This window comes from Microtus ochrogaster, chromosome 10 (assembly GCF_000317375.1).
Source record: "Microtus ochrogaster isolate Prairie Vole_2 chromosome 10, MicOch1.0, whole genome shotgun sequence".
In the NCBI taxonomy this organism is placed as follows: Eukaryota; Metazoa; Chordata; class Mammalia; order Rodentia; family Cricetidae; genus Microtus; species Microtus ochrogaster.
The window spans coordinates 44,819,598-44,842,511 of NC_022016.1; the positions used below are offsets into that span (position 1 = coordinate 44,819,598).

Consider the following 22,914-nt stretch of genomic DNA (forward strand, 5'->3'; position numbering starts at 1 on the left):
CAGGTGGGTGAGCCCAGGGGACTCACAGTAGGAGCACAGGTGGGTGAGCCCAGTGAGACGCACAGTAAGAGCACAGGTGGGTGAGCCCAGGGGACACACAGTAGGAACACAGGTGGGTGAGCCCAGGGGACACACAGTGGGAGCACAGGTGGGTGAGCCCAGGGGACACACAGTGGGAGCACAGGTGGCTGCTCCTAGTTCTGTCGAGGGGTGCCCACTTTAGCACCCAACCACTCTGGTTCTTCCTCTCTTGCCCCTTCAGAGTCTCCTGTGAGTCCTCCCTCACCAACTTGGAACTGGAAGGTCGGTTGTCAAGTTCTGCGTGATTCACATTGATTATTTCTGTTTAATTGAATCAATAACAAACTCTGGAAAATCGAGCGATTTCACGTGAAAATCTGTATGCATCGGATCTCTGTTAGGAGGTTAAAGACACGGCTTTCTTTAGTGGTTATTTCCAAATTATAGTCCCCAAACACTGGAAATAGAGGCTTTAAATCAAACAGTGGCCTCCTTGATCCGCACCATCCATAGCACTGAATTGTAGAATTGGTTCAAGGTTACACAGATTAGAAGAAAGAGAGGGAAGGAAGGAGGGAGGGGTGAGGGAGGAAGGGAGGGATGAAGGGAGGAAGGAGGGTGGGAGGGAGAAAGAAAAGAAAAGAAAGTTTAACCCAAACCAGTTTCTTCTCTCTCCTGTGTATCTCAGGGCTCCAGTGTGTCAGGGGTACAAGTCACTTCCCTCTTGGTATCTCATTTTCAAAGTCTCCTCAAAGTTCGCGAAGGCTGCTCTAGCTCCAGCCATTGTATCTGTACTCCAATGTGTCAGTCAGCTTTCTCTCCTACCAAATCTACCAAAGGACAACTTCAGAGGAGTCGGGGCTTTCTTGGGCTGTCAGTCCGTGGTAACCTGCCTCTTCCCCTTGTGCCTATGGTGGGGCATGGGGTGTGTGTGGCGAAGCAAGCTACTCAGGTCACCAAAGTTAGGAAGTGAAAATAGAGCAGGAAGAGGAGGAACAAGGTCTCAGTCTCCCTTCTGAGGATACACCCCCTCTCTTCTCTCTTTGGCAATTCTAAGGGTTCTACCAGTCCCCATTACCCCACCCTATCAAGATGGAATCTAAGCCTACAGAGTCTAAGCCTACGGTCTCTGTGGGGGTGGAGTGTTCTGGAAGTTGTACCTAACTTCTCTCCTCACTCATATGGTCACCCTGCTACAAGGAAGCCTGGGAAATGTAGTCTTCATTTCAGCCAGCATGTATCCATAGTAACTGTGGGCTGAATCACCCTCGGAAACCCTTGGGACCACGATTGCTGTGGGTTTGGAAAATTCTCGGATTTTGGAATATTTTCGTATGTATTAATGAGATATCTTGGGGATGGGCCTCAAATCTAAGCATGTAATCCATGTTTCCCGGGCTCCTGACATACACAGTGCCAAGGCAGCTATCTGCTGTAGTTTTCTTTTTGAACAATTTTGTTCACGGAGCAACACTTCCACGGTGTCGGATTTTCCACAGGGGTGTTCCGTGGGGGCTCAGAAAGCTCCAGACTTCCGAACCTCTCAGATCCCAGAGTTTCCTATTAGGGATGCTCTGCCCATGTAGCCGTGAAGAGGCGAGATGCTGAATCATGCGGCTACCTCACCCAGGCTGGGCACTCATGAGCCTGAGACCAGGCTCTGCCCTGGCCTCTCAGCGCCTACCAATCCCGGGAATTTACACAGTGTTGTTCATCTCAGAAAGTTGTTCCAAAGAACTCACAAGGACAGGAGGGCCCAAAGAGTGGTTAGCAAAGCGTGTGGGGTTTAATATAAACATAGAGACTATTAATATAAACATAGAGACTGCCGCTTCCATCCACGCGTGCCTCCAGATGTCACAGGAGCACCCCTCAAATCAGGAGTCTCTTCTTGGGTCCACCCACTGAGGCTTCCCTGCCCATGCCCAGTCCTTATTTTCTATAGGATGTATAGCTATTTGACAAGCTGTTTACATGTATGTGTGCGTGGAGGCTGAGGACAACCTCAGGTGCTGTTCAGGAGCCGTTGGCCTTGTTTTGAGACAATCTCTCATTTACTTGAAATCGGCAGTTGGGTCAGGTTGGATGATTAGCGAACCTCGTCTCTTGCCTCATCTCTTAGCTCCCTGGCAATGGGATTACAAGCACAGGCCACCACGCCCGGGATTCTTAAGTGGGTCCTGGGGATTGAACTCAGGCCCTCCCGCTCACAAGGCAAACGCTTAACTGACTGAGTCGTCTCCCCCAGCCCCTGGTTTACATGTTTAAAGCTGACTTTGCATGTATCTGCCATGTGCGCCTAAACCGTGGGCTCCAGCAGACAGTGGTTGGCTGGATTGGATTGGGTTTAGCTTTTGAGACAGGCTCTCACTGTCTCACCCTAAGTAGCTTGGAATTTCCTCTTCAAACCAGGCTGTCCTCAAACTTGGGGAAATCCTCCTGCCTCTTCCTTGCCAGCACTGGAATTATCGATGTGAGTCACCTTATCTGATGGACAGTGGGCTCATTTTTTTTTAATTTTCCTTATTTGCGGCTGTATTTCCAAACCCTAAGGCAGGCTGGCACATAGTAGGTGATCAGTAGAAGCATGCTGATGGAATAATAAATGAATGACGGGATGCCCTCCCTCCTCCAGCACCGAGTGCCCTGCTCATTGTCAGAGACAGACCAAGAAGCCAGCAACCTTTCAGCTTCCGGCTCCCCGTGGCAGGGAGCCCAGTGCCAAGCACGCTAAGATAAATACCTATTACCGCGGATGGGATCTCGGTGCCGGCTAGAGTCCAGGCATTTTAATTTTGTTTTGACAAAGAGGCTGATGGGAGAGGTTAGCGAGGCCCCCCTGTCTCCCATCTGCTGAGGCCCTGGGCACCCCGGCCTGCCCTTCTCTGCCTTTGGCAGCGCGTTGCTCAGGACTGTGAAATGTAATTGGCCTGCCCTACTTTTTAACAGAACGCAGATTGAAGGATTGGGTTTTTGGTGGGATGACCTGTTTAAGAGTCTTAAGAGGGAACTGGGAGTTTCAATTTTCCACTGCCAAAGCCAGGCTGTTTTTAGCTTGGCTTTGATGAAGCAGCAGGAATTGGGTTCGGCCTGGGGTCACCCATCAGCTGACCTCATTGGGAAAAGCCTCCTGCGGGGCTCCAGGACCAGCTGCAGCGGAGCTGGCAGGCAGAGCGAAGGTTTGCTTTACTGATCTGAGTAATTGGTCCCTCACAGACCCTGTCTCCCCCATGGTCCACCACAAAGCCCCACCCCCAACTTTGGTGCTGTGAACTTCTGAGTTTCCCAGACCCAGGCTCCTGCCCCAGCTGCTAGCCGAGTGACCTCTGACAGTGTCTCTCAGCGCCACTATCCCCAATCTGTTCAACCAGCGCTCTCATTGTGATCTGGCTGGGGGTGGGCGGGTACCCGTTGCGAAGATGCCATGGCTGCCCGTTGGGTTTGCTCAGGCTTTGAGGTTGTGTCGTGAGAACCTGTGTTCCTGCAGGTAGCTGAGATGATCAACAGCCATGTAGCAGGGCCCGGCCAGGTTTACCTTGCCCTCCTGAGCCGGCTGCTCTGAAGTGTGCCGCACGGGTGTCCTGCTGCTGGGCCAGGAGTCAGGCCCCTTCCCTTTGAGCCTGTCTTCAGATCCCTTGTCCACCTGTGTTGAGTAGATGGCCTGTGGGTGCTTTTGTCCCATATCAGAGGAGTTCGTGTGACGGTGTCTTGTTAGAGTTGGCTTTCAGGAACGAAAGTAAGGTGTGGTCCCTACAGTGACCATAGGCAGAGCCAGGCTGTGCACCAGGCCCCAGGCTCCTGTGGCTGCCAGGAGACTCCCATAGAAGCTCAATCCTCTGCCTCATGACCCCATGGTCTGTGCTCCTTCTGCTGCCTTGCAACTCTCTCTGGTCTGAATGGGAAAAACTCTCTGGGCCTCTGTTAGGAAGGCAAGAATCTACCCTAACAGTACCCCCGCAGGCCTGCTGGTTTTCACCATCACGTTGGGGATTAAGAAGAGGGACTTAGGTCCCTTAGGAAGAAGGACTCCCGTGCCTCAGTTTCCTCCTGGGGCTGTCATGAAGATTGAGATGGGAGAAAAGCACAGAGACTAAATAACCTGCCCCCAGGACGCTCATCAGTAACCTGGGAGTTCCCCACTCACAGAAACTTCCAGAGTAACTCCAAAGTCTATGATTTGTCCTGTGGCTGAGCTGGAGGTTGTGAGGGAGGGTGCGGGGAGTTCAGCTTTCAAAGTCCTCACAGAGGGTCTGTCATGAAGCAAGGGCTGAGTGACACAATGCGCTCTGTCTCCTCTAGAGTGCTGAGGACGGGTGACCTCATTCTGGCCTCGACACATAGGTGTGCGGTTGTATTCACGGAGCAAAGTCAAAATGATAACCAGTGTAGACAGGAAGAAGGGAGGTTGAGGGTCTCCCCACACTTCCTCTCTTCTGCTGACCACCAACTCCAGTCAACAGGTTTTACCTTCCTTTTACCTATTCTTACTGGCTTATTTGGGGACAAAGACAGAGCCTTCAAAGAAACAGAATAGCCACAAGGGACAGGAAGGAGTGGTTAGTAGGCCACACACCGTTGGCTTTTCTGGCTCCCTCGATGCCCAGCACCCTCTGTTCGATTTCTCTTTGCCCAGCTGCCTAGTTTAGTCTGCGTCTCTACCCAGTGTCTCCTGTGGAGCCTGTGCCCCACACTGCCCGCCAGACCCAGTTGCAATGGGGTGAAGAATAAAGGGCAGGACCTTTCTGATCCCTTGCCCTCACCGTACTCCTATCCACCACCACCTGCTGCCTGGAGCCAGCAGACATGAGCATCCTGACCGTGAGGGGCTAAATGAATCCATCAGGACCTGGAGGAGGAAATGGTTTCCATGGTAGCAGCAAGAGGCCAGGAAGAGAGACCTGGAGAGGAGGAGGCAGGGAGCGAGGTGGGGTGGGTCTGAACAGAAGAGGCAGGAAGAGAGGCAGTGAACAGAGAGTCAGGGTGGGGTCTGCAGGAGAGTGGAGAGTGGATGAGGAAGGAGAGGGTTTAGGTACAAGGCTGGGAGTATCAGCTTCACAAAGCAGGAAGGGTCAAGATAGATAACGGACCAGAGCAGTGAGGCCTGTAAGTGGTTCCAGTCTGTCTCCTCCCAGGGTCCCTCCAGGACTTGGAATCCCCAGGGTGGCTCTCTATGGTTTTGCTTAGGCAAAATAAAATGGGACTTTCCGAGATGAGGCAGCTGCTGGCCAGGCTGCCCACAGGCAAATCATGGCCCATGTCTCTAGAGTACCCCTCAAGTGGGAAGGAGGTATCCTCCAGGCCTACCCCACCCTGGAACTTCATATTCAGGGTTCAGGACAGAGGGCTCACTTCCATTTAAGAGGCAAAAGCTAAGGTTCAGAGTGCACAGTTCCACCCAGCTTCCTGCTGTGCACTTTGGACAGTCCTTTTTGACAGAGACTGACAGGGAGCCCCCTCTGGGTACTTCTCCTCATATAGCAGAGTAAGGGTCAGAGAGCCGCCATTAGACCCTCAAACTCTTAGTGAAAGGGCTCAATGCTCCAGGACAGTTCTGCTGGTCTACTCCATCTGTGGCAGCTGAAGGGCCTCCAAAGGTCCCCAGAGAGGGCAAAGAAGGGACAGCCTGGTGGTCATTCTCTCCAGATGCCGCTGCCCTGTTGTCCCTCCCCATCATCACCCGCTCCCTGCCCAGCCAGCCTGTATGCGACTAGATAGATGCCTTCAGGGCCGGTACCCACAGAGCAGCTAGAAACCCTTCTCAGGTCTAAAGGGTGAAAATTGCACTGGTAGGTTTTAAAGGCTCCGGGAAAGGCGCTTGCATGGCCTCTGCCAGGAAAGGAGAGAAAAGAGGAGGCGGAATGGTACCAAGGCCCCCAGGGAGGCAGACTTGTCTGAAGCCTGAACACTTGTCCAGGACCGCCCCTGCCCAATTGATCCTAGTCAGTCATAAAGCTTTGAGTACCCAGCAGGAGCAGCTCAGGCCTCCCCAAGATAGCCTACTACAAACACCTGAGTCTAGACCTTTCCTGTGCCTAGTCTGGACTCACATTGGGGCATAATCCAAGTATTCATTAATGCCATGGCTGGATGTAGGTCTGGTCTGACCTGGGTGTGGCCATTGCCGCAGCAGATTTTGCTCCATTGTTCCTGTGTGCCCAAAAATCAGACCCAACAGCACAGAGAGCAATCGTCTTTGTCTGCTGCCTGAGGTCATATTAACTAAACTCATGCGGCAGGAAGCGTCCACCCACGTCATCCCCTGTCCCCAAGGCCCACTCGCTAACAAAAGGCATCATCTGTGAAGGACTGGCTCCTGTTAAGCCCCCCAGTTTCCTTAAAAACGAGTTACTGAGAGCCAGGCGGTAGTGGCGCACGCCTTTAATGCCAGCACTGCACTAGGGAGGCAGAGACAGGCGGATCTCTGTGAGTTTGAGACCATCCTGGTGGGTTCCAGGACAACCAAAACTACACAGAGAAACCCTGTCTTGGAAAAAAAAAATCAGTACTGCCTTCAGGACCTCCCGTGTCTCCTGTCCCCCATGAGAAGGGCATACAGCACCTGACCCTCCTTGGGTCATTGGACAGCCACCTTTCTTGATGTCCCCAAGAACCAGCGAGTTGTTTTCTAGTTCCCTATCTGTTGGTGTGTGTTTGTATTCAGGGGTGTGTAGAGGTACCTTCGGGTGGAGTGTCTATGGTATGATACCAGAGCTCAGACTCAGGCGTCCGTCCTCAATATTGTCCAGGACTGACAGGGCCTCTCATTAACCTGGGTTCCAGTGGTCAAGTTAATCTGGCTGGTCAGCCAGTGCCAGGGATCTGTCTCCATCTCTCCAGCCCCTGGACTGCAAATGCCCCACCCCCCACTAACCCCAGATATGTTTATGTGGGTTCCAGGGGACCAAACTCAAATCCTTATACTTTACCAAATGAACCATTTCCCAGCCCCATCTATTTGTTGGTTGTCTCTTGAGATGGGAGTCTCATTTTAGGGCATAGGCTTCAGATTCCGGGTTCCCGAGAACCTTCTGCCTCTGCCTCCTGAGCAGCTGAGACTATCCGGAACCTGAAGCCTATGCCCCCTGAGCAGCTGAGACTAACAGTGTGTTCCACTGAGTCTAGCTTCATAGTTGCCGAACGTCTTTGTTTCTTCCTTGCTACTTTGTTTCAGAAAGCCTCCAGTGGCTGGGAGGAGAGCCTTCCCTTCATTCTGCACAGGAATAGCTAGAGAGAGGGGGCTGCCATCGCCGAAGCAACAGCTCTAAGCGATGTTTTTCCTGTCTGAAGCGGCTGTGGGACAAAGTGGACCCAATTCATCAGCTTGTGTGAGAACACAGGTTCACCTGTCTTCGTGGAGGCCTCCACTCATAGCAACCACTGCCACGGGGCCCTGGGTGCCACTATATGTCCACCCATGTAAGAGGGCTTCCTGATGCCATCATCAGACATCAACATCCTGTCACCATTCTGCAGGCACCTCCAGGGAGTGTTCATCTGCTGGGCCCTGTGGCTGGTCCTGGCTGCTCTCTGTCCACTGCTGGCCAGTGTCTGGCCTTGGGCTAGCCATGCCCCTCTCTTTAGTGTTTCTGCCTGTCAAGCATTAGGTGACTAGTTATTCTGGAAGCTGGACCTGAGGACTTTCTGATGAAACTGGGCAAGGCTGGGACCCCCAGGACTAGAGGGTCACCCTGGTTGGATGAGCATGTACTAGGTGGTCTGGTAGGGAGGAGACAAAACTATCTATAGGCCATGCCTATATGACAGGTGCCTTTGCTCAAGGGACAGGCTTTGTGTGCACGCCCATGTGTGTTGTTTTTTTCAGTGTTGGTCCTTAGTGCCATTCACCTTGTGTTTTTAGAGGTTCTCTCATTGGCCCAGAGTTCATCCATTAGCGTAGACTGGCCATCAAACCCCGGGTAACCCTCCTGTCTCTAACTCCCTAGTGCTGGGATTACAAATGTTCTCCATCTGATAAAGGCTTTTTTTTTTCCCCACATGAGTTCTGGGGTAGAATTTAGGCTCTTGCAAGGCAAGCACTTTGCCTACTGAAGCATATTCCCAATTCCTGGGACAGCCTCTTCATCGGTCTGTCTTCTGCCCTATGTCTCCCTCATGAATCCACCCTTCTCCCATGGACCTCTCTGCAAAGGGCTTTCTGAAGGAGAAAAATCAAGGTGCATTACAGAGGTGTGTTGCGTGTTGGGGAGGGGCTCATTTCTAATTCTAGACTGTTCTGTCCTGTCTTCTGAGAATTAGACCTCCCTCTTTGTTGCCAACTAGCTCAGGGATATATACCCACACCGTGGTGGAGGGTGACCGCAGGTGGCTTTAGTCAAGTCAGACAAGACAGGCTGCCCTTGGCCTGGGTCTGGAGTCTGTTTCTTCTGGGCTAGGCTGGACTGCAAAACCACCTCCAGGAGCCATGAAAGCCAGAAGGTGCTGAAGCTTGCAGAGATGCATAGGAACAGAAAGGGTTCAGAGAGCAGCATGGAGGCTGTAGTGTATATGTGATTAGCCTTGTGACAGCCTCTGCGATTGAGGCGACCCCTGCAGGGCTGTGACATCTGCCATCTAATCCTGTCCCTTGATACCTTAGGATTCACTCAGTCTAAGCTCTAGGTTCCATCCAGTTTGGGGGATGGAGAAGCCCATGGGTAAGAACCACCTGGACTCTTTTGTGGGCAAACATCAACAGATGGATAAGCCTAGATCGCAGGGAGAGCCAAGGAGACTCCGAGTGTGTTTCCTGGCCAGCTGCAGCCTCTGCTTCCCACTGAGGGCCTGTGCAAAGCCTTCACCCCACCTTCAGCTGGCAGAACTCCAAGGGAGGGGGTTTTCCCGTGCTTGCCTAAGGTTAAGCCATGCATTCGGCATCCTCCTGAGGTCTTCCACTGAGGCGTTCCATTCCCAGCCGAGCTGTGATCATCTTTTCCTGCTGTCCCCAGATATCATCTCCTTTGGGTCTAATGCTCCCACCAGTAGCCAGTCTGTCTCCTCTCAGGTCGGGGGCATTGGTAGGAACAGTGAGGTTGCCCCTGAGAGGAAGGTAAGAGGCTGGGAGAGGACAGGGGCTGGCTGAGCAGTTGCACATCTGGACCACTGGTCCTTCCTTGAACCACTCACTCCCAGCTCCCCATCCAACTCTTCCAATTGCACAGGTACAAATATGAGAAGCAGGGCAAGGACCTCACTCCACCCCTTTCTTCTTATAAGGAGTGGGCAGCTCTTATTAGCAAATACCCAACAGCTGCCAGAGACTTTACAGCCATTTTTTTTATTAGCTCTGCCTCACCAAGTCGCTCCGCCAGGGCAGAGCGGGCATCAGCATCAGAGGGCATGACCCTGAACTGAAAGAGAGAGCAGGTGTTTGAGGGAGACATGGGGGCTGGGGTAAGGGCAGAGCAGCCAATGGAAGCAGTCTGGTGATTTCAAGAGCTGTAAAAACTTCATGACCTCACACTTGGTCTCTTTCCAGCGGGGATGAGGGATGGCAGAGCCCTGGCAGGCTCTGGGCTCATAAGATTGCAGGGGGTGTGTTTAACCTACTTGCAAGAAAGAACTCTTCCCATCCCCTAAGAGGCTCTGTTTCCATGCAAACAATGCTGTCCAAATGAAAAGGCGCTCTCATCTCTTCATTAAAGCTCGGCCTCAGAGGACCCATTGCTACCTGAATCTTCACTCCTAACCCGCAACGAGGTGCCGTGTGTATAAATGAAGACGTTTGAATTACAAAATGCCTTTTAAATAGAGTGCATTATACAACTTTGGTCCTGAAGAGTCTCCTCATTCGATTGCTGGGTTTTTGGCAAGGGATGTGAGGCCACAAGCCATTTTCTTCCCTCCATCTGTTCCTTCCATCCTCCTTTTTGGGCCTGAGCCAGATCTGAGCTTGCAGCTAGCCTGGGCTTGATCCTTCTGTGTGGAAGGAAGCCTGAAGGAGGCTGCACGTGTGGGAAGGGATGGATTGCATCCCCATGCTCAGGAGATCACCATGGCAGCAGGGTACTGGTGGGACAGGCTGGATGGGTGGGGGGAGGTTGGTGGGAAGGAAGAACAGAAAAGAGAGGTCCTGCATGAAAGAGAGGCTCAAGATGGAGGGAGGGAAGAAGCCTGTCCCTGAACGTACCCTACCTGTGCAAAGAAGGGAGCAGAGCAGGGCAGAGGAACCCACTTGAGTCTCATAGAGAAACCCGCATCTCCCCACCACTCTCCTAAGTTTTGTTTTGTCTGGCTGGTACCCCAGAAACCTGGTCCTTCGGACATGGTAAGTGCACACTGGGGTTTGCCCACAGCCCAGGAGCCTTTCTGCCCATGCCACATACCCACTGCTACCTGGGCTTGAAGTTTGAGTGGAAAGCTCCCTGAGAACAGTTCCTTAGATGTGGGAGCAGACCAGATGTCCAGAAAAGGTAGGGGTGCTTCTAGAAGGCCCTTGAGTAGCACACAGAGAAAGGCAGAACTTGGCCCGATGAGCTGGCTCAGCCATGACCAGGAAGGAGCTGGTGTGGACAGAGCCACCCAGGAGTATATGGCAAGATAATAGAGGCATGGAAGTTGTGTGTTAAAGGCTCTGCCCCCAGCTTGATGCTATGCCCAGTTGAAAAGAATCATTTTTAGTATATGTACGTGGGGCAGAGGGTGACAAAGACAGAGACAGAGCAACAGAGAGAGGTGGGGGGAGCGTGTGAGTGCATGTGGCTCGGCCCACGTATGCAGGCTGAAGAACAGCTTCCAGGAGTCAGCTCTCTGCTTCCACAACAGCGAAGGAATGTCACTCTTGCCTCTGCTGCTGGGCAGCACACTCCAGGCTAGTGGACCCACAAGCTTCTGGGAGATTCTCTTGTCTCCACTTCCCATCTCAGCCGGGGAGTGCTGGGATTAGAGATGCTCTTCCTGTGGGTCTGGGAACCAAAGGCAGCAAGCACTTTTACCCACGGACATCTCCCAGCCCAGTGGCGGAAGCTTTAAGAGGTGGGGCCTGGTGGGTGGTATTTGAGTATCTTACAAGGGAGAGTGGGACCTGCTTCCTCCTCCTTTGTCTCCTCTGGGATACCTGCAGCATTCTGTCATAGGCCCCAAAGTATCAGAGCCAAACCCTATGAGCTGAAATCTCTGGAACACCTGAGCCAAAATAAACCACGCCTTCGTTTATGGTGATTGTCTCAGGTGTTTTGTTGCAGAAGCAGAAAGCTAAGGCAGAAAGCCAATATAAGGCAGCAGGCACTGGAAGAGAACTTATAGCAGATCCTGAGCAGTGGCTTTCGCAGGGACAGATGGATCTGCCGCCTTCTAAGGATGGGAAAGTGGCTTGCAATAAAGTGCGAAGAAGCTTCAGGAGCAGTGCAAGGGGTCATTATGCTGATGGTAGCCATAGTTTCCATACACTGGGAACCTGTGACGTCTGTCAAGTTTAAATACACCAACACTGAAGTTCATCTGTTGCACTTCAGTAAAGCTCAGGACAAAACTTAAAACCAGCAAGCACTGGGGAGGCAGCTCGGTTGGTGAAACCCTTGCTGTGCAATTGTGAGGACCTGAGTCTGGTCCCCAGCATCCATATAAGAAGCCAGGCCCAGTGGTGCACACTTGCTATCCCAGCGATGAGAGGCCAGAGTCGGGTAGATCCCTGGAACTCTCTGGCAGCCCAGCCTCACTTGATTGGTCCTAGGTCCCAGTGAGAGAGACCCAGACTCAAAACACAGGTTGTCTGACTCCTGAGGAACAGTAGCTAAGGCTGGCCTCTGGTCTCTACATACAAACACACCCATGTGCATGTGCACCCACATACATATGAGCACACACAAACACATGCGCACATACAGAGAAACAAAAAATGCAGCTAGTAAAATAGGGGACTGGAGAGATGGCTCAGGGGTGAAGAGCACAGGCTCCTCTTCCAGAGGACCCAAGTTCAAACAGCTGGCTCACGGTCACCTGTAGCTCCAGCTAGGGGCATCGGACACCTCCGGCCTCCTTGGGCACCTGCACCCCTGTGAACAGACACATGCATGTAATTAATAATAAAGAATAATAATGTAGAAAAATTCAGAGCATAGAAAAGTCCGGCAGAATGGTGAGGCTTCTGGGAGATGTGCTGCAGAGCAATGCTAACTCACCTAGAGCATTGCAAAAGCCCCAGAGGCCACAAGGTGGGGCCGACCTTTTTTTAAAATGATGACCTTATTCCTGAGGCAGGTTCATTACTGTCCAGCTCAATTCTTCTGAGAAGGAAGGGGGTGTGCATGCAGACAAGACAGCAAAATAAGTTCCCAGTGTCTCCATTCAAGCATGCATCTCTGTCTGGTTCCTGGCTATAGACTAAGAATTGAAAACAGTGTGAGGCGGTGGCTTAATAATTTGTCTTAAAATTTTAATCAATTAATGGCATAGGAGAAAGCAGGAGGGCAAGCGCTTAGAACTTGCCCGGCTCAGTTCTGTGTGCATTTGTGTGCTCCTTCACTGAGTCTTTGTAAAGATTAATCGCTGGCTCTCCTGGTTCCCCAGCAAGGCAGAAGGAGGCCACACACTTGGCCTTCCTTTGCCTGGTCAGGCTCCTAAGTCCACTACCTGAATTCTATGAGAGTCTGAGGCTCTCTTCTGTGGCCAATCAAAGCCAAGATTGGCAAGGCGAGCAGAGAGGCTAAAAGCCTTCCGGAACTTGACAAAGTGCTTGGGAGATACCCCGGATTCCCTGAAAGCTTAGAATAGAGAATTTAGGGAAACAAAAAGCCATCCTTCTCCTTCCAGCAGGGAGGAAGCATATGGCTCTTGTTACCTGGGGAGGTGGCAGGCTCAGAATAGAAACACACAGGCCAAATCGCTCAGGAGGAGCTCAGCTCAGGAAGCTATGGAGTGCAAGGGCAGAGTGAGGAGGGGCAGGGAGTGCATGTGCTTGTGCCCGCCCCCCCATCTGCCACCTCTGGCTTGGGTTCACACCAGGGCATCTACCTGCTCACCTTGTGACTAGCATCATGCCACATCATGCCTGTGTGCCTCAGTTTCCTCGTCTGTGCAGTGGGAGATCATAGCCCTGCTGTAGGAGTCGGTGAGTTGGGGAAACGCTCATTGAGAACCTTCCCTGTGAATCTGCACAGGCTAGTACTTCTGGGGCTAAAAGCCCACCCATTGCTGTCACACCCAATCATCAGATGGGAAAAGTGAGGCCTTGGGGGTGGAGAAACAGCCTCCGCCAACACCACAAGCTGGCCAGGTTCACCAGAGACTCTGGCCTTTAACAGCTGTTTTCTCTGGCATGTGCTTCCCAAACACTTAGGAGCACTTTGCTGGAAGGCAAGAAGCTTTTAGAAAGATCCCCAGGGCTGGGAAGGGAGGTGGGTGGCTGGTGGCTGCAGGCAGACACAGAGGGGAGGGAGCTGGGTCTGTCCACACAGAGGATGAGCAGTCAGGGCAGCCTGCCTGGCAAAGGCGGCTCAGGAACTCTACCAGCCTCTAGGATCTATGTCACTGGACACTCATGATGCACCAGCCCTGGGCGGTACCCTGAGCCTGACAGAAGTCACATGCTCTCCTCAGAGGTCCAGATGGCGGCTGAGACTGGAGCTGGGGGTCGCATATTGATCCAACAGGCACTGGAAAGAGGGAAACTCTCGGAGTATGGATAGAGTAACTGGTGAATATCTCCACACCACCACAAAGCTCAGCCTTGAGAGGCACACAGTAGGTCTAAATGCTAGGGCACGTAGTTGGTCTAGACACCATAGGCATAGATCAGGGCAGACAGTAGGTCTAGAGTCCAGGCCACATAGTAGGCCCGAATGCTGAGGTACACAGCTAATCCAAATATCAGAGCACACAATAGACTGAGGTGCCAGGACATACGGTAGGTCTAGATGCGGGTCACACAGTAGGTCTAGATGCGGGTCACACAGTAGGTCTAGATGCGGGTCACACAGTAGGTCTAAGTCTGTGTGCAGATGTGGCCCTCGGTGCCTGCCCCTGCCCCACTCCAGGCTGCAGAAGCTGCAGTGTTCAGCCCTCATCCTCCCCAGGATGAGGCTCAGACCAGCAAGCTAAGGCAACACTTGAGCTCCCCCTGTTCCCAGCTTTTCACAAACACAATTACTCGCCCTTCAGAGACGCCGTCAGTGTTGGTAAACTCCAGCCGCTAAACTGCATTGCCCCTATCTGCACACAAACGCCGCGGTTATTAATAGTTTATCGATCTGATCTCAGGCCATCACCGATGAGAGCGGCCTCCTCCCCACCCCCTCGGCCCCCTGCTGCCTGTGAAGACCTTCTACCCAGCCTTCCGATCAATGTGGCTCAGGGCTGGGGGCGGGGTGGGCTCTGGGCCACTTAATCCACTTTCCGAGGACAACAGGGGAAGCAAGATCTCAGGGTTTGATGAAGGAGACGAGGCGGTTAGGTGTGGAGCAAAGCTGTGACCTGGCAGCTGCGGATCGGAGATGAGAGCCAGGCCTAGCCTGGGGATGAGGCTGCGTCTGGATTCAGATGGTAGCTGAGATAGGAGAAAGGTAGCGTGGGGTGTCCGGGGACTCTTATCTTGGCTACTTTCCCATGATTTAAGATTATCCCAAGTAAAAATGTTATCTTATAAAGCAGGAACAAGGTATATGCAGGAAGAAAGAATGAGAACAGAGGAGCTGTGACTGGAGGGAGGGGAGGTAATGGGGCTGTGGTAGCTGAGGAGGCTCTGTGGGAAGTTCCTGGCCATTTTCTTCCAAAGACTGAAAGCAGTTTTCAGAGCGGTTTAGAGGGGAGTACTTGGTCTGGATTCTGCAGGGAAGGGGCATTAAAAGGTACAGAGAAGCCCCGCTTAAATCCTGAGCCTGGCTGCAGGAGAGAACGGGGCGGGGACAGAGTGGAGAAGGGGAAACCGTGCAGCTCAGGACTCGAGAAGAGGTGGACGCCCAGGACCTGTCCACTCACTGCCTGGGAGAGTGGGACAAGAACTATCATGCTTGTGCCCAGTAAATGCTCTTGGTTAACGGTCCAGCCAGGCCAGGCAGAAACCCTGGAGCCCAGCGAGGAGCACTGAGTGGAGTTGTAGGAACAGACCCAGATGGGAAGCTGTCTTTTCTTTAAAAGCGCCGTGCCACCACGTGTCCACTGAGCTGTCTCCCACACCACCTGTGAGGTGTCAACCACACATCACCCAAACACATGGCTTGTGTTACTGTTACTTGAGCATGTCATCAGCGGAGTGGCTCCCAAACACGTCCCCAGTGCTGGGGTCCCATAAACACATCTGCATAGCCGCCCACGGGGTGGTCACCTACACCCCTCCGCCATGCCCCAACTATCTGGTGATGTCACCCGGGAGCCCATCCCCTGAGCCCGTTTCTTTACACACCCCCTGCACCTGTCTCCCTCGAAAGTCACTCAAGCAGGTCGGCTGCATAACAGACACCTGTGAGCATAGCCGAAACATGTCACTTAAGGTGGTTGTCACTCAGCTCCCAGGCGCAGCGAGTACGTTGCTGTTCTCAATCTAGCTGCATTAACAAAAGGACAGCATTCCCAGGGGAGACGGGTTCCCTGCTGTTCCCACCGTCAAGGCACTTCCTTCTGAGAGGAGGAGTGGAAGAGGCGGAGGCGGGGGCGGCATCCCCCCCCCGCGCCCACGGAAAGGGCGCTCCCCACACTTCAGTCCCTCCTGCCCGACAGTGAGGAGACCAGATGGCAACCTCTGTGGAGTCTATGGAAATGAGGGTGTTGTTTATGCTAATGAGTGCTGGGCGCTGTGCGAGGGAGGGGCCACTAGAGGAGCTGGCTCAGCTCAAAGTGACAACAGCCTAGGAAGCGGCTGGGAGCCCAGGTGGGGGGAGTGGCATGTGGGGGGCGGGGCATAGAAGTGACTCATAAGCAAAAGAAGCTGAGACAGGCTGGAACCTGAGGTTAAACTGCTCGGCACAAGATTAAAGAGGAGCTCGGAGCAGGCAGAGGGGGAGGAAGGATTGCTGGGAAGGGGCCTCCCAGTTCAGGAGTTGCCCGGGAAGAGTCTTGAGCTGATAATGGTCTCTCCACTCCCCTCCCCACCACGGGCCTCCGCAGGAGGGCTAGGCTGGTTAGGTGGAGGAGGACCATGAACAAATGTGGGTGTCTCCCCTGGTTTTCTCCCTGCTCTGAAAATGCAAACGTCAACACCAAGGCAGAGTGCTCAGAAAGAGGCCAGTATAGGTTGGGATGTGAGGAGATCTGGATTTGCCTAGTGTAGTACCAGGTTGAGACTTCTGCTATTCAAAGTTCCTGGATACTCCTTGGCAGGAATTCTCTCCCTTGGAGGCATCACAGGGTGAGGGTCACCCATGGCTTCTGGACAGGTGGGTGCTGCGCTAGCAAGTATTTCTCGAAGTCTGTCTTCACTCAGTTCCGGGATGTGTCATCTCCATTTTTTTATAAGAAAGTGGGTGCTCAAAAGTATGGCTTCCCCAAAGTTCCGTGGATTCCACACAGGGGGACGCATCATTTAAAAGATCATATTAAAAAGATAGATCATTTATCTATCTTTGCAGCCTAGATAGAAGAAAGGGGTGCCTGGATTATGACCAGACCCCAGGAGAAAGAATGGCATACCAACTCATTCTGGAATGACCTGACCCTGTAGAAAGATCTAGAACATGAATCATCAGACTCTCATCTGTTTAGCCACAGCTTGTGAACTGAGAATGTTTTAACGATTTTTAAATGGTTGGAGGAGAAAAAGGAAAGTATGAGTATATTCCGTGACATGAACATTCTGAGTGGCAGAAAACTCAGTAATCACAAATAAAATTTTATTGGAACCCTGGCACATTTATTGGTTGACAGATTCTCTTCAACTGTCTGTGTGCTATGAGGAAACAGTGAAAAATTACAATACAAGAGATCAGCTTTGAGACTTTTTTTTAGATTCGTTTTTTAATTGTATATGTATGAGTATTTTGCCTACATATATGTATGTAACCCAAGTGTGTGTAGTACCTGTAGTGGCCAGAAGAGGGAGTCAGATTCCCTGGAACTGAAGTTACAGACAGTTATGAGCTGCCATATGGGTGCTGGGAATAGAACCTGGTCCTCTGCAAGAGCAACAAATGCTCCTAACCACTGATCTATCTCTCCCAACACCCGTGTGTGTGTGTGTGTGTGTGTGTGTGTGTGTGTGTGTGTGTGTATTAATTTGCCTATGTGTTTCTGTGTCTTTGGGTGGGTATGTACATGAGGGATCAGAGATGTCAAATTAGATTCCCCTGGAGCTGGAGTTACAGACTGTTATGAATCATCCAATGTGGAGGCTAAGAACCAGACTCAGGTCCTCTGAAAAAGGTCCGGGCTATCTCCCCAGCCCCAAGACCAACTTCAATGGGGGAACAAAGCCTGAGCTATTTGCTCTTGGGCCTTTCCAATGAAAAGACAAGAAGGAAGTATAGAGGGACTCCCACACCATAGATCTGGAAACCTTGGAGGCAGAGCCAGTGGCCTGAGTGTGGAGCACTGGTCAGTTGTCCTCTGTCCCTGTCTATGGGGGGGATTCCTTGGAGACAGGAACATAATTGTGCTTCTTTTGGTGTCCTTGGGACTGGGCATATGGTGTCCATGGCAGTATGGAGACAGGACTCCAAGGCCTCACGGTGACAGCTGTACAGGATGGGGTAGTCATGACTGTCTCCTGCCACAGTTTACCTGTTCATGGAATGTAGGGACCACATGGAATGCATTGTGGCCGTGACAGGTTACATGGGAGCGATTGCTGGTGGAACAGTTTGGGAAAGAGTAGGAGGTGTGGTCTTGGAGAAGGTGTGTGATTGCAGTGGGCTCTGAGGTTTCAAAAGCCCATGCCAGGCCCAGACTCTCTCTGTGCCCACTCCCTTCAGATCAGCTACTGTTTCAGCACCGTGATGATCATGGACTCACCTCTGAAACAACACGCCAGCCCCTAATTAAATGCTTCCTTCTAGAAGTTACCTTGGTCACGGGATCTCTTCACAGCAATAGAACAGTAACTAAGACAATGGTGGTTGTGAGGAATGAGTGGGGTCAGGCCTCATGCTGGTAGCCACCCTCGAAACCTGCATCACCCAGAGGGCATCCTAAGAGTGTCACATGACCAGCCCAGCAGCTGCTCTTGGGCACAGATTTAGCTCAGGACAGACATAGCATTTACTGCCCCTCTTTGCAGCACCGGACAGAGAACCTATATACAGTGGGTGCTGCATAAATGCCACCCGTCCTCCCAGCCCAGATCACAGGTGTGCAACGTCTTCACCGAGTGGATGAGTGGAGCCCGAACAAGTGTGCAAGGGGGTTGGTCTCATGGAACACTGCCTGCCCACCCTTCTAATACAAGCCTAACCCTTTCATCTGCTCCCCTGCAGGCTGCCTGAGGTCCGGATCTCAGACAACGGTCCCTATGAATGCCACGTGGGTATCTACGACAGAGCCACCAGAGAGAAGGTGGTTCTCGCCTCAGGCAACATCTTCCTCAATGTCATGGGTGAGTCTGTGACCCCGGAAGGAGAGACGTGGGTGTGGGCGTGTGCATGCACACACTTGCAGGCTCACAGGAACTGTTCTGGGACCCTTTGTCAAATCCCTGTGGTTTGTGTATAGGACCCTCTCCCATCCACTGCTTTTGGCTGGGAGGAGGAAAAGGTCAGACTGTGGCAAGGCTGTCATGGTGGAACTTGGTCGCAACAGCCTGTGCTGGGGACCCATTCTCTTCCCAGCCCTAAGCTGTAAGGACTCAGAGTCTCTGCCTTGTCCCTGACCCTCATGTATTCGGCATGTGACAGGCTGCTTGTGGATTGGACTTAAGGAGTCACCGAGGGAAGGATGACTCTGTCCAGAGACAGCAGGCTACCACAGCCCCTGAGCCACATTTATAGAAGGTTGGCAAGGGATGTCATCCCTTGAGCCACCCAGCTATAGGCCCTGTGGCATGGCATGGCTAGTGGAGGGAGGCCCTGATCCTGTGGCCATTGCAGCTGCTTTCCCCAGCGGAGGCCAAGGCTGTATCAGTAGAAGCCCTGAGAAGCACGTTCCCTGAGCATCTTCTACAGGTAATAACTGCCCAGGAGCCTCAAGAGAAGGAACCCAGCATCTCAGCTATAATAATACTCCTCCCCTCCCCATGCTCCTCCCAGGGCTTTTCGGTGGGGGGGGGGAGTTGAAAGGCCAGGAAGTCAGAAAACATTCTGGGCTGAATATAGGGCTCCTGGGTTCTCACCCTGGCTCTGTGCCTTAATTGGTGCAGCCGTGAGAGGGGACAGAATACTAGTATCTGTGTGCAGTTGATGTGACATTGGCTGGATCAACCCTCACCCAGCCTTAGTTTCCCCACTGGAAATGCAAGGCCTTGCTGTGAGTGGTCTCCAGAAGACCCACCAGTACGTTGCTCTTGCCAGAGGAACCCCCATTCTGTGGCCACTCCCCTGTGGGAATGCTGGGGCTTGGCCTTGACCCAGTCTCTGTGTCTCTGTTTTTCTTATCAAATAATATTTGTCAGGGCAACAAAGCCTGTTATACTCTGGCAATCAATGAGAACACAAAGGCCCTGCGGAAAGTCCTCGATCTAGGGAAATTGAAAACCTCCAAAGGCCAGACCTCTGGAGCAACATTGATCCCACCGCAGTAGCTTGGGGAGAGGTGGCATTGCTGGGCAGTCTGGCCGGCTCCTCTGACAGAGTATGCTCAGTGTACAACCCTGCTTTGGTCACCCCAGGGAAGAAACACAGCTCAGCCTGCATCGTCCAGGGGCTCCCAGGCCAATGAGAGAGACAGGTCCCACTATTTACTCATCAAATGTTTATGGAGCATCCAGGACACCTACTCTGGGCCTAGACACAGGGACAAACTTGGAACAGAACCTACGTTCTGGTCCTTGGTGCGTTTGTAGTGCAGGGTGTGAGCCAGGCCTCAGACACAGGCGCAGATGAAGCAATGAGATGGCAGGTGACCGTGACAGATGCTGGCAGGAAAGTAGAGGAGGGCAATGGGCAAAGAGGACATCGGAAGGAGGACGTGTTAATTAGGATGGAGGGACTCAGAGGAGGCCAAGTCCCTCTGCGGCCACTGGGCGCTTAGCCAGGTGCACACACACACCCACGAACCTATCCATGTCTCTCCATCCTCATAACTAACCAGGAAGGAAAGACTATCATGAACCCCATTTTGTTTGTTTGTTTTTGTTTTTGAGACAGGATTTCATGTAGCCCAGGCTGGCCTCTAGCTTTCTACCTAGCCAAGGGTGACCTTAAACTCCTAAGCTTCCTGCTTCTGCCTTCCCAGTGCAGGACTGAACCCAGAGTTTCATGATTGCAAAGCGAGCGCTCCACCCACTGAGCTACACAACTGGACTTTTGAGGAATATTTTGTAGATGCCTCTCTCGTAGACCACGGTGTTTATGAGTCATCCGAGGAGGAGTGAAACTTCTGGAAGCCTGGAGTGCTTCTGGGAGTGGCAGGGGGAGTGGGAGTATTTTGCCTTTCTGGCTTTCCAGGGCCTTCTATCTAGAGTCCACCTGTCTCTGCACCTCACCTGGAGAAGGAGCCAGGAGCTGTGGCAGCCTTGAGAAGGGCAGCAGCCACCCGCTATTCATGCCACCTGAAGAAGTCTTCCCTTCAGTGGCATTGCATGCCACCCACCCATGAGGTCACTATGACAGCATGTCTTCCTTTCTGTGGGGTCTGCACCCAGTGACTCAGCAACTGTCAATCAAAATTGGAGCAGGGGTATGATGATAGGTGTGTTGAGTGTCCTTGCCCATGCGTGTACACAGAGCCCAGAGGAAGGCATCAGGTGTCTTCTATAACTATTGGCCCAGTAGCAGGCTTTTTCCATGGACGGGAAGCTTGAGTTTGAGGCTAGACTGGCAGTCAGCAAGCCCCAACAGTCCTCCTTTCTCTGCCTCTGTGTTGGGCACACTCAGAACATATCCAGTTTATGCAGGGATGCTGGGATTCGAACTCCAGTCCTCACGTTTGCACGGCAGTTTTTTTTTTTTTTAACCACTGCCTTTGTGCTCTCATTGATTGCCAGAGTATAACAGGCTTTGTTGTCCTGACAAATATTATTTGATAAAACAAAAAACCAGAGACACTGAGGCTGGGTCAAGGCTAAGCCCCAGCATTCCCACAGGGGAGTGGCCACAGAATGAACACTCCTCTCCAGCTCAAAGAGATTTAAGTTTTATTTTTCCATGTTTGTGTGTACGTGTTTGCTTGTGTGATGAGTGCATGTACGTGGGCGCATTTGCATGCGATACTGAGAGTCATCCTCAATTGCCCTTCTACGCTATTCGTGTAGGCAGGGTCTCTCAATCAACCCCAGAGCTGGCTGCTATTATCAGTCTGTCTCTTCAGCTTGTTCTGGAGAATTCCAGGCGGGCCACCACACCTACCCAGCGTTTACATAGATTTGGGGGATTTGAACTCCAGTTCTCATGCTTGCAACAGAAGCTCTTTAACCTGTTAGCCATCTCCCCAGCCCTGAGAGGCTTTGTTTGTTTGTTGCTTTTTTGTTTGTTTTTAATTATGCTTCCCCCACCTCCACAACATTCTTCAAATATGTCTGTGCCAAGGTCAGTTTCCAAAATCACAGGCCCTCGCAATCTAGACTTATCTGTGATCCTGCCTGGATCCTTTCTCGGTGTCTCAGAGACCCTCCAAGTGAGTAGAGACCGTTCAATGCCCAGGTCCCCTTGTGCCACAAGGGTGTGACAGCTAACAGTGAGGCGGGGTGGAACCCCAGATCTAGGAGTACAGACAGCCTCCCAGGATAGTGAGGAGAGGAGCCGAGACTGTGGACAGGGCCCAGGCTACCTCCATCAAAGTCATCGCACGCTGTCAGTTGGCCACAGCTTCTCACAGAGGCCTCTGGGTGGAGATAAAACTGAAAGAGTGGCTGTAATTTCACGCCTATCATATCCTGCTATGTGGTAGGAAAAGACATTCGGGAGGCCCGTGAGCGACACTCAGGGTGTATGCTGCACACAGCCATTAAAATGTTTTTATCCAAGCCGCCAACAAATCGTGAGCCAATTTGAGAGCTGCGTGCTGGGCTCTGGGAATATGCGGCTTGCACAGAGTCACGGGAGGATGGTAAAGCTGCCTCCTAGAAGTACAGGTCACGGGGGTGAGCGTGTTAAGGGGCTTGCGTTACAAGCAATTAAACATAATGAGGCCTGGGCTCTTCACCCCTGTCGAGGCTGAAGTCTTCCTCCTGGCTGGCCAGGGTGCCACCTCAGGTCATAGGATCTTGCCTGTGCTGGTCCCAGCTCAGTGAACACACCAAAGCTTATCACATGACCCTCCAAGGGCTCCTATTGAGACAGGGCAGGGACCAAAGGCCGTGAGAGTTAAGAGACCCGCCCTGTGAGTGACAGAGCCTGGGGCTAGCAGGTCCTAGCTGGCCTGCATTGTTCACACCCAGCAGCTTTAACTCTATTCATACACCCCCCCACCTTTGTCATAGGTTGTTTGTAACCCAAATACCCATCATGGTAGGGTGTAGGACAGAGGCCTCACTCACAGAGGCCAGGTTGGAGCATCTGGCACTGGACTCTCCTGTAGTCAGGTGGGGTTGTGGTACCCAGGTGAGGATGTAGGGGTGTAGGTGGAGTTTTCTTTCCCAGCTGCCAGTCCCAAGTAACCACAGAGAGGCTTGATTACAAATGCTCGGTAGATAGCTCAGGCTTATTACTAACTAGCTCTTACACTTAAATTAACCCATTTCTGTTCATCTATGTATTGCCACATGGCTCAGGGCTTTACCTGTCCTCCAGCATATCTTGCTGCCTCTGGATCTCCTGCGACTTCACTGCTTCTGCCTTCTTCCTCCTAGTATTCTGCTTGGCTGTCCCACCCATACTTCCTGCCTGGCTTCTGGCCAATCGGTTCTTTATTAACCAATGATAGTCACTGTTATTCTTTTTT

General features: G+C 52.2%; 1 protein-coding gene across 1 annotated transcript in view; it reads left to right on the top strand.

The window, feature by feature from the left end:
* Igsf21 (immunoglobin superfamily member 21) overlaps positions 1-22,914 on the top strand; it is a 221,177-nt gene that overhangs the window by 165,613 nt on the left and 32,650 nt on the right. Inside the window, exon 4 of the mRNA XM_026782072.1 lies at positions 18,357-18,475. Coding sequence (XP_026637873.1) covers positions 18,357-18,475 — 119 coding nt within the window. The remainder of the gene's footprint in view (positions 1-18,356; positions 18,476-22,914) is intronic.